The sequence below is a fragment of the Diabrotica virgifera genome, chromosome 7 (assembly GCF_917563875.1).
Source record: "Diabrotica virgifera virgifera chromosome 7, PGI_DIABVI_V3a".
Lineage (NCBI taxonomy): Eukaryota > Metazoa > Arthropoda > Insecta > Coleoptera > Chrysomelidae > Diabrotica > Diabrotica virgifera.
The window spans coordinates 28,053,341-28,080,821 of record NC_065449.1 but is presented as its reverse complement, the minus strand read 5'-3'; the positions used below and the strand labels follow the sequence as shown (position 1 = coordinate 28,080,821).

General features: G+C 32.5%; 1 protein-coding gene across 1 annotated transcript in view; it reads right to left on the bottom strand.

Moving 5' to 3' along the window:
• Positions 1-9,128: 9,128 nt before the first annotated feature.
• The window catches only part of LOC126888229 (aldehyde dehydrogenase, mitochondrial), a 64,046-nt gene continuing 45,693 nt past the window's right edge, over positions 9,129-27,481 (bottom strand). The window contains exons 4-7 of the mRNA XM_050656294.1: positions 23,669-23,951; positions 20,955-21,157; positions 20,668-20,803; positions 9,129-9,600 (exon numbers count right to left, since the gene is read on the bottom strand). Of these exons, the coding sequence (XP_050512251.1) occupies positions 9,431-9,600; positions 20,668-20,803; positions 20,955-21,157; positions 23,669-23,951 (792 nt within the window). The 3' untranslated portion in view covers positions 9,129-9,430. The remainder of the gene's footprint in view (positions 9,601-20,667; positions 20,804-20,954; positions 21,158-23,668; positions 23,952-27,481) is intronic.

The window sequence follows — 27,481 nt, the reverse complement described above, 5'->3', positions numbered from 1 at the left end:
CCATGATGGATGTAAGTCACAGAGATAAATATTTGACATATAAGTTGTAGGGTTTTTCCATTTAGTTTCATATTTGATCTTTTGTTGTCTAAAAGCCCCGGTTTTGGACCAGCTGACACATCATTTGTTAGTAAGATTTGGAACACCTAACTATAAATAAAGAAAAAATAGCCATGCTAAAACGTTCCGGTCAAGTTTGACACTACCTCCCGGGCTATAAGTCCGGGATTCAATTAAATTCAATTATTCAATTAAATACAAACGCTGAATTCTTTTGAATTCAGCTAGCCCAAAGTGAAAGTATTCCTTTGTATCCGTTTGGATACAGGTGGCCTAAATGATCAAAGTTATTTGTATCTGTAGATGTAAATGATACAACTGGCGTTTAACTTGTTAAAAAATCATGACAGCGTCCGCACGGGCCCATAACACACCTTTGATCTTTACCGATTTTCGACGGATCACCACAGACGTGTCTGTGCTACCACGGACGACCACTTCCCACGGTGAGTGGTGCGAGCTGGTCTGTGTCCGTCCGCGAAATTGCCGATCCTGGGAAGCCGCTATTAGAGTGTTGTCAAGAATATCAAAACTGTGATGCAAATGATTGGGATAGTTTTATTTATATACATTTAATTGTACGTAAAGGCATTCTCGTTATTTTTGTCAATTAATTAATAGTGAGTAATTCAAGCCACGATGAATGCCGAAATCGCGAAACATTTAATAAACCACAACATGAAAGAAACTCCCAAGAATTGGATACTACATTAGAAGATGAAAGAAAGCACTGAACTGGACCTGGTCTCAGATTATGATGAATAAATGTTTATATTAAGAATAAAATGTTTTACCGTAATTTTTCTTTTATTTTACTTTAAGAAATTCTTAAGGTACTTAAGTCACAAAGAGAAACAAGTGCAGAATTTGTAGCGGAGAGGTACAAGTGCAAACTTTTTTCAAAATTTTAAATATTTTGAATGAAAATAAAATCTAACTTTAAAAAACTTTCATATACAGTAAAACCTCGATATAACGGACTAATTGGGGGGACGGGGTGTCCGTTAAAGCCGAAAGTCCGTTATACAAAAATACGTTAAAATTAAATCAAAATACTTTTTTTTAATATGTACGTTGTATTATAAATGTTATTAGATCGTCGAAATGCGATCTTACCTCCAATAACTTCATTTTTGGCAGTGCTGTTTTGTCTTCTTCGCTATCTTCACTTCCATTCTCATTTTTTAGGTTCATAACTTCATCTGCTATTTTACTTTCAGTAATGATGTTATATTCAGGGCCACCTTCATCTATTTCTAGCCATTGTAAAACATCTTCCTCAGTTGCTTTCTTCTCCTGCACTATTATGTATTCTACAGAAATCAGGAACTTCCAACCCATCTAAATCTATTACCTGCTGCATCTTGGCCATCAAAGTATAACGTTAACAGAACGTTGTTAATTTTTTTACATTTGATCGGATTTTTTGTCCGTTATATCCGAAGTCCGTTAAATAGAGGTCCGTTATATCGAGGTTTTACTGTAATAATATAATAATAATAAATAAATGATGGCTAAATCTGGGAAATAAATAAAATTAATTCGACTTCGTTTTTCTCAACTAAACCATTTTATCACTTGTACCCCTTAGTTTAACATCTAATCCCCTGAATTACGTCTCTTTCTAAAGATATCCCTAGACTTTTCCGATATGTGTATATCTGGATTTTTGCACCTCGTGAGAGAAGTTTTCACTAGATGTTGCATTGGAATTAATAGATGTTGCATTGCATCTATTTCCCGCCATTATCCGTGTTTCAACTTCTCGTTCTATTTTGTTGTCATTGGTAATTGTTGCTCCTAGATATTTAAATTCTTTAACCATTTCTAAGTTATGATAGTTTATAGTATTTTGCCTTATTCACCGTCGTTCTTGTTTTGAAACAGCTATGTATTTTGTTTTGTCTTCATTTATTTTTAGATCGATATTTAAAGCAGCTTCTTTGAAGCTCGCGGAAATATCCTTAACTTTCAATGTTGATTGTGCTACTTAGTGCAGTCATTGAAGCTTTTTAGCTCAGAAATGTTTTACTATGAACCGATTTACATGAAATTTTGGAATTAGGCTTATCATACATTTTTTTTTTTTTTTGTAAGCATTTATTAGCAATCAGAATTACATATTCTATAAGCTAATTTGATAACAAGTACAATAACATATATCAATGTATTATTGTACACTAAAATGGCGTTATGAGGTACATCACCCAGCGGTTTCACCTCAGTTTCAGCGAAGATCTATGGGCCATAATCTTCGCAATCTTCTGTTGTTTAGTGGCTGCAGTAATGGTAATATTAATTGGTTGGGGTGGTCTTCCAATTTCTCGTGATGTCTGTTGGCTCTTTCTTGAATTACTGTGCTGACTAACGGAATGTTTAGGTCTGTATGAAGGGTTTGGTTGGAAATGTACCACGGGGCATTTGCGATGGTGCGTAGAATTTTTGATTGAGTTCTTTGGATAATTTTTGTGTTTGATTTGCTGGCACAACTCCATAGTTCTATACCGTACGTCCATATAGGTTTGATGACTGTTTTATAAATCAGCAGTTTGTTCTCAATTGAGAGTCGAGATTTTCTACCTATAAGCCAATTTATTTCTTTCACTCTCAACTCAATTTGTTTCTTCTTCTTTAAAATGTGTTGTTTCCAGTTTAATTTAGAATCAAGATGAAGCCCCAGGTATTTGACGATGTTCTGTTGTGGTATGTTGACTTGATTAAGGCTAATATTTGGGCATTGGTCTTTCCTTAGTGTGAAAGTTATATGTGTTGACTTAGTTTCGTTAGCTTTTATCTTCCATTTCTTTAACCACTGTCCAATTTGGTCTAGGTGTTCTTGAAGTTTTAATACTGCAGCTCTTGGATCCTCTTCAGTTGCAAATATTGCTGTGTCATCAGCGAAAGTTCCAATGGTGGTTTGTGGAGAGGTTGGTAAATCGGATGTGTACAGTACATAAAGAAGTGGACCCAATATACTACCTTGTGGGACTCCTGATGGAATTTTGTTACGGTTTGATAGTTCATCCTCCACTTTAGTTTCAAATTCTCTGTGATTTAGATATGATTTTAATAAGTCAAAGTATTTGTTGGGTAGGGATTTTTTGATTTTATAAAGTAATCCTGGGTGCCATACCTTATCAAATGCTTGGCTAATGTCCAGAAAGGCTGCTGTGCAATACTGTTTATTGTCCAAAGCTCTATTAATTACATTTGATATGCGATGGCATTGTTGCACTGTAGAATGACCTTGCCGGAATCCAAATTGGTGTTCTGGGATCCAGTTTTGGAATTCTAGGTCGCTCATAATTCTTTTAAGTAACAGCTTTTCAAGAAGTTTTGACATTATTGGCAGTAGACTTATTGGGCGGTATGATGAAACATCCGTTAAAGCTTTACCAGGTTTCGGTATCATAATTACTTGGGCAATTTTTAGTGATATAGGCCAATAATTAAGTCTTAAGATTGCATTTAATATGTACAATAACTTCATTATACCTTTTTTAGGAAGTTGTTTTAGCATTGTTGCTGTTATGAGATCAGTGCCTGGTGCCTTCTTTTCATTCAAATGATTAATTTCATCTTTGATCTCCTTCGGTGTAATTAAAGTTAGTCGCTCTGGTTGATTAATTGGTAAGGCTAGTTCCTGCTCTACTTCTTGTACTTGGTCATTGTCGTGTGGCTTGAAGACTTCAGTTAGATGTTCAGCAAATAAATCAGCTTTTTCTTTGTTGCTTTTTGCCCATTTATCCTACATTTAACTTCAAAAGTGATATTGACCCGAACTCCGTTTTCACCCTGGGAGTGGTTGCCACCCCTTTTCGGTGGTGGAATTTTTTTTTCAAAATAAACTCGGATATAAATAGAAGACCTAATTTTAAGCAACAAATGTTGTATAAAGTTTTTTCAAAAACCCAATACTTTTCAAGTTATTGGCAATTGAAAATACGGAATTTTCTCACGATTTTCAACAGTTTTTTGCAAATATCTCCAGAAATATGCATTTTAACGATAATATTATACTGAACAAAATTGTAGCAGGTAAAAAAATGAACAAATTGTTTTTTAAAGAGTGTTCTAAGGGGCCGTCCATTAATCACGTGAGGCTCGAAAGGGGGGGGAGGGGTCTAGAAAAAATCACGAAATGTAACAATACACGTGATGTAAAGGGCCTTAAACCTCAAAATGTATCACCAAGGGGGAGGGGGGGTTAAAAAAATGCCAAAAAAAACATTACGTGATTAATGGACGGCCCCTAATTGAAATATTAAGCGAGATATTGAAGATCAAAGCCGTTTTTTATTTTGTGTGAAATTTAATCGTTATATTCAATGCCATCTAGCGAATAAATTTTATGCAAGGTAATGAGAAAGGATTTTATAGTGCTTAAAATAAGCTTTAAAATGAGCACTGTTAAAAGTCATTTATACGTAAAATGAGTGAGCTGTAATGAAAAAAAGAGGAACATCTAATGTTTTTTTTTTAAATCAATGGATTTCATAAGTGCCATTTTCACCAAAATTAAAATAATGGTATTCCGTCCAAAATCAACTTTAATATAAAGAGTTTGATGGATTCTAGCAGTTTCGCTGCTTTGGGACACATATTTTTTGAAAAAATCACGATTTAAAAAAAAATTTTTCGAATTAAAAAAAACCACCTTTTCATAATATCTCAAAAATATTGAAAGATACGTAAAAAAGTGTAATAATAAAAAAATAGGTTTTTTTTGACAAAAATTTTGGTTGGTTTGTTTTTTCTCTCGCACAAAAATTGACGAAGATATGATTGATTAAAGAGCGCGCGGTAGCGCAACCACAGTCTCTCTCGAGCCCTTTGACCCTTCACCGTTTCAAAATAAAAGGTTTTTCACTACATATCATACAGAAAAAAAGTTTTAGCTCTTTTAATTACCTACAAAATGGTTTTTATCAGGGGCGTGCGGTCCATGGAAGCATTGCTTCCCTTGGTTTCCGTAGGTAATACCGTACCAACTGAGTAACTGAGATTATTTAAAAAATAATTGAACAAACACAAGCAGAAGCAGGATTTTAAGTTGTATACGAGAATATTTAATTCTGTAATACAAACAGTAAGTAATAAGAAAAGACAAACGTATTTTACTCTATTTTTGTCATACAGTAAATAACAAAGCAATGAAATACTCTAAAAGCAGCGCTGCATGCTGCATTTCTAGCTTTCGTTCCGTACGCGTACGCGGACCCATAGGCCATGATCGTATTTCTACGTTGGTATTCGGAGTCATGTCGGCAGATAATCTGATTTCAAATTTGCTTCTCCTCAGCCATTCTAGCCTATGAAAATCACCGGGGTTATTGGCTGCGTTCACCAGAAATAATCGGTTTAAGTTTCAACTAAACAGCTATGTTGCAGCGCTTTAAAACTACGTTTAGTCTGGTGAATGGTATTTTTCCGTTTGACACTTTCATAGTTGTTTTTTTTTTGTGTTCCCACCTGTTCTATGTATGAACCTAACCTAAAACGAGATTCATTGTTTTTGTATACTTATCGTTCAACGATAAATTGGACGTATCTTAAACAAATTTAATTCAAAAATGGATAATATACTACCTTTATTGATGTTTGATAATGAAATGAACAAGAAATAATTTTTGGTGCTGCTGGCTGTGCTGGACTTGGCAGAGCAGAACCATTGGATGACCCACCATAAATAAATAATAATTATCACGTAAATATGAATTATGTTGAAAATATTGTTCCTTAATACACAGATTTACAATTTCGTGAGCATATACAATTATGTATCTCCTAGGTTTCAATTACTTTATAATTAAAACTATTGTAAAATAAATATTTTGAAATAATCGCGCCATTACAATATATTTCTTAAACACGTTCAATATTAAAGCCATACAAATACTACGTTCAATAAAATGGCGACCGCTTCGTCAACACGTTGAAGTTAAGCCTAAATTGACATGACGTTCACCCGAAAAATCTTAAACAGTTTCAGAGCGCTGACGTAGCGCACTGGTCTGGTGAACGCACCCATTTACACGCAGAGTGGCGAGTTCAAATTTCGGGCATATCTATCGCTTATAAGATAAGCAATTTTGTCAATTGCATACAAGGAGCTGTTTTCGTGAATTTAAATGTGATTTACCAGCATTTGACAATGACGGGCTTCTTCGACTGATTTTGTGGAATTATGAAGATTGATTTTATTTAGTTATTTATATAAATCAATATAATAGAATTATTTATATTATAAATACTAAATATTTATATAAATATATGTATTAGGGTTTTGGAGAATGGCGAAAATGTGAAAAGTGGGATACAGAAACCATAAATAGCTCGAGAGGATTTTTGGAGTTTTTTAACTTTGCTTTTTCAGAAATATTTACATTCTCAGATAATTTATTTAATGTATTGCAATGCAAGATAAACGAGATTGGTTTCTGTGTAAAAAAAATTAGCGAATTTAAAGATGTTATTAACAAAAAGAGAGAGATGACTTTGAAAAATGTTGGAATAATATGATGGCAAGAAGTTTTGAGCCTAAATGGAAACGCACACGCACTGATAATGTTGGAAGTATCCAATAGTGCTATCGCCGACTATTATAGTCTATAATACTATCAGATTTTAGATCAAATATGCCAACGAATGGAAAATAGGTTTAAGAATTTTGATGACCGAGACTTTCGTTCAAGTAGAAGAATTGAATTACATTATAAATACCTACCCAGATAGCACAAGTACGTTTTATGGACATCCAATGGACGTACATCTGTGTACATTGGAACGTCCAATGGACGTCCCGCTAAGGTACAATAGACATCCGATGGACGTCCAACGAACGTCCAGAGTTCACAAAATTGGACGTCCATAGAACGTCCGCTACAAACGTACAGTGTACGTTGTTGAAGCTTTCAGTGTACATCTTATGTACATTCAATGTACATCTGATGTACATTCAATGTACGTCTTATAGTCATTTTTGTAGGGCACTTTTCAGAAAGCAATCTAGTGTCCATAATTTTTTGAATACATACATAGCAAAAAGCCTTTAGGTATAGGAAATAGTTCCTATAATACTAAATTTATACTTTAAAATATTACACAAAATACCTTTTTTATTTCATTTTATTATAGGAACTTCATTAATGCACGACTGCACTTGCACGATAAACAGCAAACACAAAGATATCACAGGATTATTATGTATGTAATAACAAAGAATACTCCATCCAACGGATGGAGTATTCTTTGGTAATAACTTAATAAAGACAAAATTCAGATAATGGCGCCCCATCCAGCATGCACATTCAAGAGGTTTATTTCTGTTCTGTTCTTTCCAAACTTATTTCTTAGAACTTAGAGTCAGTACGGTTGTATATTGCAAGCAGGTTTGCCATTCTGTGAATTATCATAAATAAACCATCCTTCAGTATTCCACAACAATTAACAGCGATAATCCCCTAAAAGTACCTGCCTAATACACCTTTTACGACCGATAGCGTGAAGAGCGACAACGTTGTCAAGAAGATTCTCATTTAGTTTGGCGCGAAATTTAACAGTTACAAAATGCACATTTAAGATTTAAATTGGTAGTGTCTAATTATTGTAAGTTCTATAATTACCGATGCGCGATGTAGCTCCGTTATTCTGAAAAAGTTTACCATCATTTTATCATCATCTAATATTATATAGGTTTAATTAAAATAATTTTAATGGTTCAGTGTTTTAATTCGATGATGAAAAAATATGTGACTACATTTATTAGAAGCTTCTTGTATTCTACTAATAATATTGCTTTGATTAAAACAAGAAGCTATAATATAATTACTCATAATAATAGTCGCGTTTTGTGTAAAATCTCCATGGACCACAAATGGATGTCCAATGTACGTTGAAATCAAACGTCCAATGGACGTCGCGTAATGGACGTACATAATGGTACGTCCAGTTTTGGTCCATGGACGTTTGGACTTTAAATGTACGTTATATGGACGTCCATCGGACGTTGTGTGCTATATGGGTAGGTGTTTTTACAATTTTTTTTATAAATTGCTTCCCCTGTTTCAAATTTCACCGCACGCCCCTGTTTTTTATAAGTTGTGATAGCTTCAAAATTGAAGTAGTTATGGTCCAAAAACTAAATCATACATATTCAATGTTTTAATTTAGGGGTAGCTTTAAGGGTTAAAGAACTTGAGCATATGATTTTCCAGCATAGCTTTTTCGAGAACGTGGAACGATATTTAAATCCTTTTTAGTTTATCAAAAGAAATTTTTTATACAATTTTTAATCGAGGGGTTGATTTTAAGGGTTGAAAAGGGTTAATAATTAAATAATTACGATAGAGAATGTAAAATATTATTTACTCTATATTTAAGTCTTCTTGTCAAACCAAATTAATTTTTTGTAAATTATTTCTATTTAGGGGTTGTTTTTAAGGGTTGAAAGGGGGTTAACAATATGATAATTTAGATAGAGAACGTAAAATATCATTTTTACTCTATATTTAAATCTTTTTATGTTATACTAAATTAATTTTTTGTAAATTTTTTCAATTTAGGGGTTGTTTGCAAGGGTTGTACGATTTTCAAGGGGATGAAAATAGTTTAACATGAGGTTATTGTGTTAGAAAACACTTCACAATGTCACTCTTTATTATTAAACACGTTTTCTGGCGATAAAATGGCTCAATGTCAATTTTTCCATTAAGGGGTTGTTTTCACCCCTTATAAAATAAAAAACGGAGTTCGGGGGCAATATCACTTTTGAAGTTAAGGGTAAAATAAGCCTAATTCCAAAATCTCATGTAAATCGATTCACAGTAAAAAATTTCGGAGGTAAAAACCTATTTTACGCTTCAATGACTGCACTAACTGCATCGACGTCATCGGCAAAGGCGAGTATGATTTTTGCTCCCCAACCAGCTGTCTGGTTTGATTTTTGGATAAATTTTTCTCATGACATATTCTAAGGCCGGGTTAAACAACAATGGGGACAACGGATCTCCCTGTCTCAGTCCAGTTGGCAAATAGCAACTTAGGAAGAGGGATTACAAAAGGACGACTCAAATGAAAAAATATATATTATTCAATATAAAACATACATTGGTAAGCACCAATAGACCTAATACTAACTTAAATACAAATGTTCGAACAATAACGTCAGCTGAAAACCAAAAATAATCTTTCGAACAAGATTAATTTTGATTCAAAACATTTCATAAATTAGAGTTATAAATTTAGAACCGTTTTGTGCGTGAACAATTAGTGCACAAATCACTTTTCCTGTACGTTCTAAATGTAAATTAGAAAACTATAATCTAGAAAATGAAAATCATTTACAATAGATAAACTTCAAAAATGAAATTTACGAGTTTTTGGCGGGGAGAGCGGTAATAATAGCCTTGACCTCTGTGTATTGTTGCAATCCGTATTCTCCCAATTCTCTACCATAGCCAGAATCTTTGAAACCACCGAATGGAACTTGGGGAGAGAAAACGTTGTAGCAGTTGACCCATACGGTGCCAGCTTTCAAACCTAAAAAAATCAAAGGTACGAATAAGTAGAGTTCTATTATAATTTATTAAATCGTCGCTATTTATTGTTAAAATCTATATAATTGATTGATTCGACCGTTACTTGATGGAACGATTTATCTAACAATAAAACACTGAAAACGTTTGTTTTCTATACTTCCACAAAATTTATTATAACTATTTGACTACAGCTGTTTCGGCAGAGGCCCTTTCTCAAGTGATTTAGTTTACTATGTGTTAGCCTTTTTAAAGTCTTTAACTGAAGAGGTTGATGAGTGGGGAGCTGTTTGTGTCGAGTTGGTCATTCAGAATTATATCTGTATTTTTCAATTTATTAATTTCCATAGATTCTAATAAAGATAGCTTAAGGCCTTTATTTTGAATATGCAGAATTTGAAACTCTTCATTAAAAGAATGATTATGATCTAGAAGGTGAAGTGCGTATGTAGAAGTGTCTGTTTTTCTATTGTTGAAAGCCCTTTTGTGTTCTGCTATCCGTTTGTCAAAGGTGCTGCCAGTTTGACCGATGTAAGTTTTCGGACAGTCACCACAAGTTAGTTTGTAGACACCACTCTGTAGTTGTTTTATCGGAGAATAGGCCATTTTTGGGAAAAGTTATTTACCAGCAATTTTACTGGAATCGAATTATAAGATCCTATATATTAATAATATAGGTATGCAAAGTCCTCAGATAGTGTGCTACTTTTTTATAAACAAAATGGCGCACGAAAATCGTGTTTTTTTCAATTATTGCTCTATAACTCCGAAGATTTTAACTTTACAACAAAAACACCCAAATAAAAATTCACCGTGATTAAATTCTGCATAGAAACGCGTTTTTCTCGATCTGCTCCGACGAAAATTTTTCTCGAAAAATGCGGGTTTTCCCAACAAAATCTTTAATTTTCAAATAAAGTTTTAGATAAGTAATTATCTACCAATAATTAAATAATTTGATGACTTAAAAGCCTTTTTGGTTTAGATTATAGTTCCAGAAGCTGATGAAAATTAAACGAATATTTTAGCAACAATTCAATTGCTAATTAATAATTTACGGTCGCAATAATAACCAAAATAATTATGATACACTGATCAAGCTTTGAAATCTTATAAAGATGAGATGCCTATTTAACATTTTGTCGACAAAATATGAATTTGTTATTTTTTGCATAATCTTTAAATGTTTAAAAAAATAGTTATAAACAAATTAACGTTTCTCAGAAAGTTTTTATTATATTATAATTTTAAAAAATAGCTAAAATGCGCATTTCAAATATCTTGAAAATGAATGCTTTAAAACTTTTTTGCAGCCATTTGTAAAAAAGTTATGAAACAGCAAAGTAAACATATGATTACTACTGTGTTTATAATTTTTTAAAATTTTTTCAAAGCGTAGAAGTGAGTTTAAAATACAAGCTAATTATTTACAAAAAAATATCGATTATAAGTTTAATGGTTATATTTTAATTAAAGATTATAAATATATTTTTTTGTAATTTACACGCGCGAAAGTAGTGTAACACAGTACTGTAGCTAAAATTTTCACTCGGAGCGACGACCGGCCGCGTGATGTACACTTTTAATAAATAATGTATGCTGCGTGTCAGTCGCTTCGAGTGAACATTTTAGCTCCGACTCTGTATCATGCCTACGTTTGCGCTAAAAATTACAAAACAAAGTATTTTTAATCTTTGATTAAAATATAACCATTGCACTAAGTTTTGACATTCTTTGTGAGTAATTAGGTTGTACCATAGACTCACTTTTAAGCTTTGAAACAATTAAAACAAATTATAAACAACGGAGAATTCGTATATTTACTTTGCTGTTTCATAACTTTTTTGCAAATGGTTGGAAATTTTTTTTAAAGCATTCATTTTAAATACCTATTAAATAAGCATTTTAAGTATTTTTTAAAATTAGAATATAATAAACAATTTCTGAGAAATGTTAATTTGTTTATAACAATTTTTTTTAAACATTTAAAGATTATGCAAAAAAATGAAAAATTTATATTTTGTCGACAAAATATTAAATAGGCATCACACCTTTATAATCTTTCTAAGTTTGATCAATGTCTCATGATTATTTTGGTTGTTATTGCGACTGTAAATTGTTAATTAACAATTGAATTGTTGCTAAAATATTCGTTTCATTTTCACCGGCTTCTGAATTTATAATCTATAACAAGAAAGCTTTTATTTCACCAAGCTATATAATTATTGATAAATAATTGCTGGCCCAAAAAATTATTTGAAAATTCGAGATTTTGTTGGGAAAACCCACATTTTCCGAGGAAAATTTTCGTCGGAGCAAATCGGAAAAAACATGCTTCTATGTAGAATTAAATTGGGGTGGATTTTTATTTGAGTGTTTTTGGTGTAAAGTTAAAATCTTCGGAGTTAAAGAGCAATAATTGAAAAAAATACGATTTGTCGGCGCCATTTTGTTTATAAAAAAAAGTAGCACACTTTCTGCGGACTTTGCATACCTATATTAATAATATATAGGATCTTATAATTCGATTCCAGCAATAAAATTGCTGGTAAATAACCTTTCTTTGTACTTTACTAATTAGACCAGCGTATTATAACTATTTTTTTTTTCAAAATTTGAAGATTATGCAAAAAAATAAAAATTTATATTTTGTCGATAAAAAATTAAATAAGCATCTCATCTTTATAATCTTTATAAGTTTGATCAATGTATCATGATTATTTTGGTTATTATTGCGATCGTAATTTGTTAATTAACAATTGAATTGTTGCTAAAATATTCGTTTAATTTTCACGGGCTTCTGGAATTACAATCTATGCCAAGAAAGCTTTGATGTCACTAAGTTATTTAATTATTGATTAATAATTACTTACGTAAAACTTTATTTGAAAATTAGAGTTTTTGTTAGGAAAACCCGCATTTTTCGAGGAAAATTTTCGTCGGAGCAAATCGTGAAAAACATATCTCTATGCAGAATTTAATTGCGGTGAATTTTTATTTAGGTGTTTTTGTTGTAAAGTTAAAATCTTCGGAGATATAGAGCAATAATTGAAAAAAATACGATTTGTCGGCGCCATTTTGTTTATAAAAAAAGTAGCACACTATCTGCGGACTTTGCATACCTATATTATTAATATATAGGATCTTATAATTCGATTCCAGCAATAAAATTACTGGTAAATAACTTTTCCATGAATTTTGCTAATTAGCCCAGAGTATTATTAAGAATCTACAGAAAACAACTACAGAGTGGTGAGTGGTGTCTACAAACTAACTTGTGGTGACTGTCGGAAAACTTACATCGGTCAAACTGGCAGAACCTTTGACAAACGGATAGCAGAACACAAAAGGGCTTTCAACAATAGAAAAACGGACACTTCTACATATGCACTTCACCTTCTAGATCATAATCATTCTTTTAATGAAGAGTTTCAAATTCTGCATATTCAAAATAAAGGCTATCTTTATTAGAATTTATGGAAATTAATAAATTAAAAAATACAGATATAATTCTGAAATACCAACTCGAGACAAACAGCTCCCCACTCCTCAACCTCTTCAGTTAAAGACTTTAAAAAGGCAAACACATAGTAAACTAAATCACTTGAGAAAGGCACTCTGCCGAAACAGCAGTAGTCAAATAGTTATAATAAATTTTGTGGAAGTATAGAAAACAAACGTTTTCAGTGTTTTATTGTTAGATAAAATCTATATTTTTAATTTATCAAAATTCTCGTCGAGAGCACACAAGACCTGGAGTTTGGTAAGTGCCTTGTCTTATTAGTTTTACAAATAAAAGGCAGATATCGAGCACAGTTCTTTATTAAATCTTGCCCAAATAATTTCGCTCTCAGAGCATCTTCAGGGCATTTTGGCTAAAAAAAATTTGTCGGCTATCCAGCACATCCAAGAAACATTCACATACAATTACCGGGTGTCCCAATAAGAATGGCTCTCGGCCATATCTCAGGAACCGTTTATACTACAGCTTTGTGAAAAAAAAATTTATAACAAAAGTTGCCCCGAGAAAAGCCTGGAAAATATTTTCATAATTGTATGTCCACCGCTAGAGGGCGTAATTGAATATCAAAAATTAAAAAATCGAAATTTTACAAAATTTGCCTAATGAAAGGGCACTGGAAATCCAATCATCGTATTCTTCATAAAATTCTGTGCATATTCTATTTCACAAGTTTAAGTCTACCTGTGCAAATAAGAGGTGGGGGTGAGTGGGAACCTTGTTATGAAAAAATCGCTGTAAGTCCGGTTCTGCTTAATCGATTTTTACAAACTTGGTCTTGTTGAAAACAGCTCTTTTTCGTCAATGTAATAGTTATAATTTGGAAACAGCCTATTACGTAATATGCCGGCTAGAAGGCGCTATTTATTTTTTTTAGAAATCTAGTTTTCTTTGGAAAATATTAAATACAAGTATGTATTATTTTTCCTTTATTACAAAATTAGACCAAATTAGCAACAGAATACCGAAAACCGCATGTCGATACCTTTTTTCTATCTCGAGATATCTTAAGAAACAAATTTTAAACATAACTGTAACTGTCATATAAGTGGAAATATATCGAAGCACGTAGTGTGCTATGGAGAAAAACAAAGGAACATTGTCCAGATGTCTATATAATGAATCAAAACAACAATAAGACAAATAACACTATAAAATATAACAAAAAAAAAAGAGTGTGTGTACTTTGTACGCGAGTAAGAAGTTATACTTCTATTATTATGATTTTAACGAAATAAATATATTTTAAACAGTTTAATTTTATTTTTATTTAAATATTACACTAATTTCAATACTTAAAATAATACCAAAAAAATAGCGTTAATATGCAAATTTTTATGAATTGTTGCCTCCGCGCATTTGCTTTTCTCTCGATGAATCGTAGAAAATGTAAAAACGTCAGATTTTCTACACAAATTTTTAATTTTTATTTCATTATATTTTAATATCAATCGTCCTATTCCCAACTAAGATAAATAAATAACCGTTATTGTTACCGGTAAACTAAGTTATGGAAGTCAAAGTGGAAACAAGTAGTGTGCTATGGAAAAAAAATAGAACTATTAGAAGTAATAACTTCAAGAAGTTATCATGTGTCAACTTATGTGTCAAATCAGTAAAACATAAAAATTTGTTCATTGATGGTTTGTTGCGGTTTGTAAGAATTCAAGATGATTCTTACAAACTAAGAAGCATTTGACATGACAGCCACATTCTTTGAATGCATAAGAAATGCAACTGTTGCGGCTAGAATATATGCAATGAAATATCCCCAAAGACGTCACCACAGTAGTAGAGTTTTTCATATTTTGTTTTGATTTATTATATACGGTGACATCTGGAAAATGTTTCTTTGTTTTTTTCCATAACACACTACTTGCTTCTATATATTTTCACTTAAAATTTACACGTTTCTTAAGATATCTCGAGATAGAAACAAGGTATAGACATGTGGTTTTCGGTATTCTGTTGCTAATTTCGTCTAATTTTGTAATATATGAAAAAAAATACATACTTGTATTTAATATTTTCCAAAGAAAACTATATTTGTAAAAAGAAAATAAATAGCGCCTCCTAGCCGGCATATTACGTAAAAGGCTGTTTCCAAATTATAACTATTACATTGACGAAAAAGAGCTGTTTTCAATAAGACCAAGTTTGCAAAAAATCGATTAAGCAGAACCGGACTCACAGCGATTTTTTCATAACAAGGTTCCCACTCACCCCCACCTCTTATTTGCACAGGTAGACTTAAACTTGTGAAATAAAATATACGCAGAATTTTATGAAGAATACGGTAATCGGATTTCCAGTGCCCTTTCATTAGGCAAATTTTGTAAAATTTCGATTATTTAATTTTTGATATTCAATTACGCCTTCTAGCGGTGGACTTACAATTATGAAAATAATTTCCAGGCTTTTCTCGTGGCAACTTTTCTTATAAAGTTTTTTTCCCAAAGCTGTACTATAAACGGTTCCTGAGATATGGCCGAGCGCCATTCTTATTGGGACACCCCAAAAATAACAGACAAGAGAATAACAAACAGTTTAAAATAATTATTCTGGAGGCTACATTATGGACAATGGCAGGAGAGAGAATGGCTTCTGGTCATTGAAATTTGACGGAAATGTTGATAGTGATGTCTAATTGTCTATACCACCGTTAGACTTTTGTTTTAATATAAACATTGTCTATATTGGATTCTAAACGCTACAAATCTTTCAATGTTGATGTTCGGCTTGTAGCAGTCACCACAAATCAAAATTTAAACAGAAAATTTTGTATTTCATTATTTCGAATACTTTCTCCTTCAGACGCCAGCACATTTAGGGTCTTTATACTGTTTATATTGTTTTGCTCCGTTTATATTAATTTTTATTATCCTTTACCAAACAAATCAGTCTGTTGGTAATAAAAAATACACCAAACAAAGGAACCTCGTCTTAAAAATACCGCAGGTTTTTTCCTAGTGAGCAAGCAGTGCAAGGTCATATTATTGTCAACTTTCAATATAGTTCAACAGCATCGTATGCAGCTCGTCAATAGTTAAATTAGTAATAATATTTTTAAACGCTTATCTTTTAGGAGTATATTTGATTTACAATAACTGTTATTGACTTGACCTACGACATTTGAAATTATTTTGATAACGTTATGCACAGATAAATGATATCGTAAATTACGAGCTAGTCCAGAAAGCCACTGCGCATCCGCTAGGAAAAATATTCTAATTCGGATTTGTTGCACAATCTTACTCAAAAAGGACTCCTTTTAACAAATTTGCATGTTCCCAGGACCAAAAGGTGGTCAAAAATTTTTTAAACGTTTTTTTTTTGTTTTGTTCCTAAAATTATTTTCTTGCATGGAAAAAAGTTTTTTTAGGTTTTTTGGATCATTCCAAACAGAAAAGGTTTTTAGTGACTTTTCTCTAAAAATGATAGTTTTTGACATATAAGCGATTAAAAATTGAAAAATTGCGAAATCGGCCATTTTTAACCCTCAAAAACTATGTGAAAAACTGAAAATTTGAATGTTGCCAAGGTAGGTAGATATTCCTTAAACATCGATTGATGAAATCCCGAAGAGTTTTTTGCAATACAATATTCAAAACTCCTTTGTTTTTTAATTGCTAATCAAGCGTGCGCGACACTATTTTCCACCGACGGTATGGTGCAAATGAAAGGAATAAATTCGTTATTTCGTAAACCGGCGACTTTAAGGAAAAATCCCGATCGATTTTTATTTTTAAGTTATGATATTGTGGCATATATGGTATACTAGTGACGTCATCCGTCTGGGCGTGATGACGTAATCGATGACACCCTGTATAAATAATTACGTAAATTTTTACATTACTGAATAGAGAATTGAAGAACTTTTCAAATGAGCTACCACACGACCCCTATTCTCATTAAAAAAAATCAACGATTACGTCATCACGCCCAGACGGATGACGTCAGTAGTATACCATATATGCCACAATATCATAACATAAAAATAAAAATCGACCTGTTTTGGGGATTTTTCCTTAAAGTCGCCTATTTACGAAATAACGAATTTATTCCTTTCATTTGCACCATACTGTCGGTGGAAAATAGTGTCGCACACGCTTGATTAGCAATTAAAAAACAAAGGAGTTTTGAATATTGTATTGCAAAAAACTTTTCGGGATTTCATCAATCGATGTTTAAAGAATATCTACCTACCTTGGTAACATTCAAATTTTCAGTTTTTCACATAGTTTTTGAGGGTTAAAAATGGCCGATGGCCGATTTCGCTCTTTTTCAATTTTTAATCGCTAATATGTCAAAAACTATCATTTTTAGAGAAAAGTCACTAAAGACCTTTTCTGTTTGGAATGATCCAAAAAATCTAAAAAAAACTTTTTTCCATGCAAAAAAAAAATAATTTTAGGAAAAAAAAACATTTAAAAAATTTTTGACCACCTTTTGGTCCTGGCAACATGCCAATTTGTTAAAAGGAGTCCTTTTTGAGTAAGATTGAGCAAAAAATCCGAATCAGAATATTTTTCCTAGAGGATGCGCAGTGGCTTTCTGGACTAAGCGTTAAACAACAATAAATAAGTTTTATTTCAAGTTAGTTTTCTTTTGCTACTGGATTTCAACAACCACAAATCTTTTCAGAGCACAATGTGCAAAAAACAGATTGCCATGATGACCGCAAACATGCGAAACGGATGGGCACTATAGGAGGCTATATTTGTGTATTAATAATCCCAGGTACACATGCCTATCTATTGTGTCAATTCTGATATGGTTTGTTATCATAAACTGCTTGTCAAAAGTTAGGGATATAGAAAATTCTGCTGATTTTCATAGTCGATTTTTTCGCGAACAGACGGATTCCGCTATTTTTTTATTTTAGCCTTTTCTTTAGTATGTACACAGTTGTGCAAAGGTTTACTCAAACTTATTTTTTGTACTTATACCGGGTGGAAGAAAAAAATGTTTTTCTTGTGTTAAGTTTGAGACACCCTGTAGGGAAAACGAGGTACAAATGTGAATATACATCAGAATAATATTGTAGTCTTATGTTTTGTGAACATGCTGTTGTTTGAATGTCCCTGATATCTTTAGAAACAAAAAAATAGACGGTTTTGTAATTTAACATGTGTTTTAACCGAAACAAAAGTTTGAGACACCTTGTAGGGAGAAAAAGGCACAAAGGTGAGTATACCCCGATATTATGCTGTAGTCTCATATCTTTTTATTATTTTATTTTTTTAATTTCTCTGATATCTTTAATAACAAAGAAACTAGACGGTATTACTCTTTAATATGCTTTTCTATGTTTCACATGTGTGATGTGACGCATGTCGTCAGTTAAAACACATATTAAAGAGTAATATCGTCTAGTTTCTTTGTTATTAAAGATATCAGAGAAATTAAAAAAATAAAATATTCACAAAATATGAGACTACAATAAAATATCGAGGTATACTCACCTTTGTGCCTTTTTCTGCCTACAAGGTGTCTCAAATTTTTGTTTCGGTTAAAACACATGTTAGTTAAATTACAAAACCGTCTATTTTTTTTATTTCTAAAGATATCAGGGACATTCAAAAAACAAAATGTTCACAAAACATAAGACTACAATACGATTTCGATATATACTCCCATTTGTACCTCGTCCTCCCTACAGGGCGTCTCAAACTTAACATAAGAAAAACATTTCTCTTCTTCCACCCGGTATAAGTACAAAAAAAAGTTTGAGTAAACCTTTGCATAACCGTGTAAATACTAAAGAAAAGTCTAAAATAATAAAAAAAAATTAGCGGAATCCGTTAATCTGTTCACGAAAAAATCTACTATAAAAATTCAGCAGAATTTTCTATATCCCTAACTTTTGACGAGCAGTTTATCTTGGTCATCTGCTAGCTCATGTTCCTGTTTTTGTTAAGCTCGTTTGTAACTTCATTGTTAACTCCATTTAGGTCGCTTATGGGCTCTTGTGACACTGAGAAAAAAAAACCCTGAGAATGTGAATATTATGTGGAGCAAAAAGATTTTGTTATAAAGACACAAAACGAAACTCTACAAAAAAAGAAGAAAGTCGCAAACATTGAATGACTTAAGAAATACTAGAAATCATGGAACCAGAGTAGAACATTAATAAATATAAAGGAAGTAAGCGCCAATTCTCTAACATTGGTCTCTATCATTAGTTGCTCTAAAAGTTTCGCAAAATGAGTAGGCCGGTGAATTATGAATTTGGTCGGACCATCTGGTTTGTGACCGTCCTCTCGGTCTTCTCCCCAGAACGTTTCCAGAAATAATTAATCTCTCCAAATTATTGTCATCTATGCGTAAACCATGAGACCAAAGAACTGTAGAATTCGCTGCAGACATGTTAAAGACAGCCTTTTTTTAATGTCGAATTAGATAGGAATGAAAACATTACAATTTGTCCAATGAGCTGTCCAAGGTGTGCGCAACGTTCCAACGATTCATAAATTTTTGAAGTTATACTTCTTTACGCGCGATATGAGGGTGAATTTTTATATGTTAAAACCTACGATCCCGGCGCATGCGCATTATAACTTTGTTCTGATTGGATGTTCAAATGACATGCCAAAAATTATCCAATATGGCAGCTGTGGTTTGGACGGTTGACGGTTTGGTTATGTATGGTTGTTGCGTTTTAAAATTTGTGGGAAGAGAAACAACAAAGGTTAGTTAATAGTTATACTGCCTTTTTAAATAGTTTTAATATTATATTTTTGAAGTTATACTTCAAAATGTTTTAATTTATGTATGTATCAGTCCAGAAAAGGTGTGGAAAGAATATATTAGTGTTTTTAAATATATTTTTCTACAAACGTGTTAAAAATGCTACTTTAAGGCACTAGTGCTTTAAAATTTTTAAGGCACTGCAGTTAAAAGTGAATTGCCAAATTGTGAAACGTCAAAATATTTATATTTCATTTATTAACATTAATATTAATAATACAACTTGCGCAATTTGAAAAAGGTGGTTTAAAAGGTTTTTTATTATAATTTTGTGTCTTTGGATTTGTCTTCCTTGGGCGTAAAATAATAAAACATCTATTTTTATTTTTCACTTGTCACCGTGATGTATAATTATGTATATCTGAAAGGTAAGTGCATACGGCTTGATGGCCTTGTTGGTAGAGCATTAGACCAGAGATCAAAAAATTGCGAGATTGCGGGTTCAAATCCCGGACGATTCATATTTTTTTCTTTTTTTTTTTAATATTTGGCATTGTTAAGTTTTGGTTCATTTTTGGTAATTATTGTTAATTTTTTGTATTGTAACTGTTAAGTATTATAAGAGAAGTATAACTTCTTACGTGCGTACAAAGTACACACACATTATTTTTTTTATGCATTGGAGAGTCCAAGTTTCTGACCCGTATATTGAGAATACAAGTGGACTCACCAGTCTTAACTTGATTTGTTGAGATAGACCTGTCTCTCCAAACTTTAGTTAGGAATAACTTAATACATATATAAAATCACTGAAAGGAGGATTTGCTTTTCGAAGTAAAAGAGTATTATTTTAATAATTACCCTGAGAAATGTAGTTAATTTTGTTGACATCATTCGAGAAAATGGCAGAAGCTAGACCATAGTTTGTCCTGTTAGCTCTTTCGATCAATTCGTCCAGGTCTTTAAATCGGAGAAGTTGTTGTACAGGTCCAAAGATCTATAAAAAGAAAGTACACATACATGATTGGGTTAAATTATGAGATATCGTACACTTAAATAGGAATGTGTTCAAGATCGATTGCAAACATCTCTTAAAAAAATAATTTGACGTTCTTTATGCGTAATGTAACAATTTAAAACTTTCTTACCTCTTCCTTGGCAATGACATGGTCGTCTTGTACATCAGCAAACACAGTTGGTTGAATAAAGTATCCCTTGTCTCCATGCCTTTCACCACCATGTACCAACTTGGCGCCCTGATTTTGGCCTTCTTTAATTAATCCCAAAATTTTGTTAAATTGTGTCTCGTCAACTTGGGGTCCTTGCTCAGTTTTTAAGTCGAATGGATCCCCTAAAAATATAGAAAATTTACAGAATGGGCAACTAAATGCGATCCTATTTAAGAAGTTCTATCAAGTAATACGTGATTTTATGGCTCTAATACGATAAAGTATTTTTTACAAACTGTGAGGGAACATATACGTCCCTACTTGAATGTATGTTCCCTTAAAGTGTGGCAAGTTTCAACTACTATCAAGATAAAAACAGTAACAATTTTACCCTTTTGTATTCATTTTAACGTTTAAATAGTAACTCTAGATTTCCCTGATGATGATCCGACTGTGAATGTGAAAATGATCGTGAAAAGCAATAGTTTTAGGTACCTAGGATCGGGATTACAGAGTAATGGAGAAATAGATGGAGATGCATGGAGTGGAATTGAGGCTGAATGGATGATGTGCAAGGAAGTGAGTGGTGCGTTGTGTGATAGAAAAATTCCAATGAAGCTGAAGGGAAAATTCTTTAAAACAGCCATAAGACCGGCTGTGATGTACGGAACTGAATGTTGGGCAGTGAAAAAGAAAGAGGAACAACGAATGCATGTGACAAAAAAGGATAAAAGTGGAGTGACAAAAAAGGATAAAATTAGAAATGAGTATATTAGGAGAAGTTTAGGTGCGAGATTAATGCCAAAATGAGAGAGCATCGGTTAAGATGGTTTGGTCATGTTCAACGTCGAGACGTTAATCACTCAATACGAAGAATAGCTGAAGTGCAGCTTCCTGGAAGGAGTAGGAGAGGAACAAAGGAAGACCAAAGAAGACCTGGGGGAGGCTATAAGGCAGGACAGGTTGGTAAAGGGGATTAATATTGATATGACCCAAGATAGAATTATGTAGAGAAATGCAATTAGAAAAGCCGACCCCGCATAGGGATAAGGTAAAGAGAATGATGATAATAACAAGTTTTTTACTTCGTTGTAGGTTTCTTCAAATTATAGTATTATACTATACAGGGTGTCCCGGAAAATAGTACGTTCCTTCAAGGTACGGGCTAAGTGCACCATTTAAAGCAAAAATGTGTGATAAAATTTTTTTGTAAAGTCAACCGTTTTCAAAAAAGTAATTTATTAATTTTAATGCATTTGATTAATGTCCACAGAAATGCAAATACAGCCGGCAACGCTGCGTTCCTTCTTCTGTGTAAAAATAATTTTACTGGAACTCAACTATCATGAATCATCGACCATTAGGCATAATATTATGTATTGATAAAATATTGATAACAGTGATAGAAAAACAGCATAATATGTGTATTTATTAAATATCTAATAAATAAGGTTTGTATAGTAGGTCTGTAAAATTTGTTAATAGCTTAACGGTGTATAGTCGGACAAACTTTGATATATGGGAACACTGGAACAGGGGAAGTTTTAATGGTGGAACAGGTTAAAAATTTGGAACGTCAGACTACGAAAACGTCAGTTGTACTTTGTCGGACAGAACTTCCAATTGATTTGTTAACCTTTCATTAAACTCTCATGCAAAAATCAGACTGCTATTTCTAACCAACATGATTCCTGTCATTTGACATGTTCTTCGTGTTCCACTCATTAAAATGCGCAGTTGGTGATAAACACCAGTCTGATTTTTGCATGAGAGTTTAATGAAAGGGCAACAAATCAAATGGAAGTTCTGTCCGACAAAATACATCTGACATTTTCGCAGTCTGACGTTCCAAATTTTTAACCTGTTCCACCATTAAAACTTCCCCTGTTCCAGTGTTCCCATATATCAAAGTTTGTCCGACTAGACACCGTTAAATTATTAACAAATTTTCAGCTTGCTATTAATCAACTTTTTTTTTCTTATGCGGGATCCAGCCCTATAGTGTTTTACCTTACATGATAAGTTTTTATTACAATCAACAAACAAGCTACGTCTTCAAGAAATATCTATCCGTAGAACATGTTACAAACAATTTGAGTATTACATTTCTCCATTAAATCTTCTGGGAAGTGGTTCAATCAGATGATTACTAATACTCCCAGCCCATACATACTTTTGGCATTAGAAAAGTAAAACACACACGCACCATTTCTCATAAAACAAGCTTTATCTGCACACAACACTTTACACATTTTGTTTTGAAACCATCTACAAATCCTTAAATTTCGAGGTAAATCGCCTTGGTGTACCTAAATCTCGCACTAATTATACACTATAGGTACGTAATTAACATGATACTTGCGATCGAAATCATGACAATACCTACCACAACAATACGATGTATTCTCGGGTTACAGGTAATTATGATATGACTGTTTGTGTTTAAAATTTTAAATATCTTCGCTATGTCAAAATAAATAAAACTGCCGGGTTGACAAATGTAAACTTTAGTAAAAGACATTATTTTATTTTTTTGAGGCAACAGATGACTTTAGAAAAAAATTTATGAGAAAGTTTTCTTTTAAATGGTGCATTCTACCCACACCTTTAAGGACCGCACTATTTTCCGGGACACCCTGTATAGTCAACCACAGGGATATTCCCTTTTAATTTTTTAAATACATCACACTCACCTACAACACGTTTCTTGGCCCTTTCAACGGATCTCTCGACAAATTCGTCATAAATTTTGTCATCGATGAAACATCTGGTTCCAGCACAGCAAACCTGGCCCTGATTGTAGAAGACTCCTTGGTGAGAATGTTCGACAGCGTGTTCGAGGTCGGCATCGGCTAAAATGATATTGGGGCTTTTGCCCCCCAATTCTAGAGTTGTTCTCTTCAAGTTGTTTTTTCCAGCATTGGCCTGAATCAGCTTTCCAACCTCCGTTGATCCAGTGAAGGCGATTTTATCAACCTTAAAAATAAAGTGAACATCAAAAACTTGTGTACAAGATATTTCAAGAAATAATATTATAAAAAAAAAAGACTAAGTTTTTCGACCTAATAAAAATATTTGTAAATTAAATATTTTTAAAAGATTTTTAATTGAAAAACTTTATTGGCCCATTTCCTATTTCCTGGTGACAACCTCCAAGGCTTCTACAATATGCAAGCCAAATGGATGCTGCAGTGAAGACTAAAGGGAAGGAATTCTACACTATGCAATTCACAACCCCCGTCTGCAGCGTGGTAAAGTTCCAACGGAAAATGGACCTAGTTACTCTATAGGAGTAATACTAATATAAAAATAAAATGAATGAAATGAATAAAAATGGTATACATTTTTATTTTTAAATAATATTATATTCATAACTAATGAAAATATGTGTTTTTCTGAGTTGTTTCGCTGTAAAAAGGGGTTAAACAGCATGTGGTGAGGATAGCAGATTCTTAAAATATAAAGCACAAAGCCACCCATAGATGAATCTATAGCAGAGGATTGTTCATCTAAGACGAGCAAAGACTCTGGGAGCCCTCCATCAGGCTCTACCCTACCTTCTACTCCACCAAGACTCAGGCTGAATTTAATATACAGAGTGTCCCAAAAGTAGTGGAACGGTCGAATATTTCGCGAAATAACCATTGGATCGAAAAACAGAAAAATACGTTTTCAATAATTTTCAAAAATCTATTGTATGACAGCAAACACGACCTCCCACTCCACTCCGTCGAGGTGGTGTGGGGGGTAACTTTAAAATCTTAAATGAAAACCCCCAGTTTTTATTGCAGATTTGTATTCCTTACGTAAAAGTAAGCAACTTTTATTCGAGATATTTTTTCGAATTGTGAACAGATGGCGCTATAATCCATTTGTCGTAATACCATTGGTAAATTATAGAAACGGTCTAATATCTCGAGAAATACACTTCGAAATAAAAACCAAAAAATACGTGTTTAATATTTTTTAAAAAACTATCTGATAACACCAAACATGATCCTCATCCCCATCCCCTGGAGATGGGGTGGGGGGTAACTTTAAAATATTAAATAGGTACTCAAGTAGTACAAGCTGATGTTGAACTCAACCCTACATACCACCTATAACCCCCTACCTTGACGAGGCATATCGTCTAAGCCAGTGGTCGGCAAAATTATTAGCCAAAGAGCCAAATAAGAACATCACAACAATTTAAAACAAAATTGGGAGCCAAATCAGCTTGTTCAGTAAACTTCTATCAGACTAAATAAGTAGTAAGTACACTAAATAAAACTAAAGGGTCTAGTCAGTTAAGACAGTGAAAAATGCCCCCAGCGATATTCCAAAAATAAAAATACCATGTTGTTCTACGTCAAAAAGTATTCGAGCCTCACCCACAACCCCCCAAAAAATTAAAACGTGTTCTTTTGTCTTTTGGCGGTATATTCGGTTCTAATCATAGTAGAAACTTCTACTTTCTTTCGTTTTGTAGGGTTTTTATTTCCTTCAACATGACAATTTTTACAAAACTTTTGGCGCAAAATTCTTTTTTTTTTAATTTTGATGTAGAACCGAAAAGGGAAAGAACAGCAAACGCGAGCTTGTTCAGGTGATAGTAAGAATCAGGAATTCAATTCCAAGTGTTGAAAATAATCATGTCTTCCTTCTCCAGGTGATTCAAAGCAGACCACTTGTGTTGTGAACGAATATCACATTTTTTCTTCTCCAATATTTCCAATTCAACACAAAGACGTTCGAATGTAGAGCGCCATACTTCCTTGTTTATTAAATCTAGCGATTGTATTTCAAAACTACCAATGTCAATTTCCAAAAGAGAAAATTTCAACTCTGTTATCAGGGCCGCGTTTAGGTCAATTGACGCCCTAGGCAGTTCTCTAGTAGCCGCCCTATAAACATGTACCATTTTTGCGAAAAAAAAAAATTGCAGAAATTTTTATTTAAATAAGAATACACTAACAATTGATTTAAACTATGATTTTTATATACCTATAACAGAAAAAATTGTCATTCCAGTTCGATCACATCAGAGACTTCTTTTCAAAAAAAAATTTTTTTTCTTGACAAAATCGACAAATTGTTGACACTTTCTTGGGTCATGCTTGATGGGAAATTATTTTTAATTCTTTACATTTTCGAAAATGACCTTTCAGCGGACACGTTGGCAACTGGAATGCACATATAAATGTGCAAAGCAATGTCAAAATTAGGGAAAATATATTTCAGTCCACTTAGTGCAGTTACTGAAAGTTTTCACCTCCGATTTCGTTGAACCTTCATCGATTTTCATGAAAATTGGTGAATAGTTAGAGGATACCTCAAGGAACAAAGGTGACGTGATGCCAATTTGCTCTTTTACCGTGGTGGTGGATGCCACCCCTTCTCGGGGGTGAAATTTTTTTTTAATAATACAATAAATCGATAGAGAGACAAAAATTCTAAGCAAAATTTGTTTTATAAAGTTATTAATATAAATCAATACTTTTTGAGTTATTAAAGATCAAAGATTTTATTTTTTCGTAAAAAGCTGTTTTTTGAAGCTGTTTTTCACGTATAACTCAAAAACTATAAGATTTTACAAAAAAGTGATTATTACCAAAATTGAAGATAATATGTACTAAAAAGCTGAATACACTCCTCACTTAAAGAACTAAACTGATGTTAATTCAAAGCGAGTTATGGGTAATTGAATGTATATTTTTTTCGACGAGTACTCAAATCTAATTATTCAAGCTTAAATAACGGGAAAACGATGCATTTTATAAAATATACCTGTTTAGCACTTGTCAAAGTACTTCGGAGTACCTATCAAATGAGCTCCAGTAGAAGTTAATAACATCACAATTAAGCAAGTTCTGATGAAAATAAAGGAACCCTTTTGAACTTTTTAGGAAAAAGTGAAAAATAAAACATACGCCATTTCCACAAAAATTAAAATGTATAGTAATCCTTAGAATAATTTCTTTATATTAGCATAAGTAATGATTTCAACAATTTTGACCGGTTAAGAATACATATTTTTGAAAAAAAGATATAATTTATAAAAATAAGAATTTCTAAAATTATCGTAATTTTCGTTTTCTTTTAATAATAACTCCAATATGTATAACCAAATTTTAGTTTTTTCTGTATCAAATATGTTACCTCTTTACTATTTCTGTAGGGTAAAAAATAACCGAGCTAGAAACGTTAAAGCTAAAATTTTGCTGCGAGAATCATGTAACAGGGGCCATTTAACCTTTTATTTTTAAAAAAGTAAGGGATTTAAAATATTAAATTCAACGTGGTTTAATAGCCATTAAAATTACCTTTCAAATGGCTTTTAGGCAAACCTGATATCGTAAAAATTAACGGAGTTATTAAAAAAAAACAATTACTTTTTTGGAAAAATTTTTAAAAGATAAATTTTGAAAAATATTTGGTGTTTCAATTTTAATGCTATCAACTTGTTCGGGGGCTCATTTGATAGATATTTCCAAGTACTTTGACAAATGTTTAATAAGGTTATG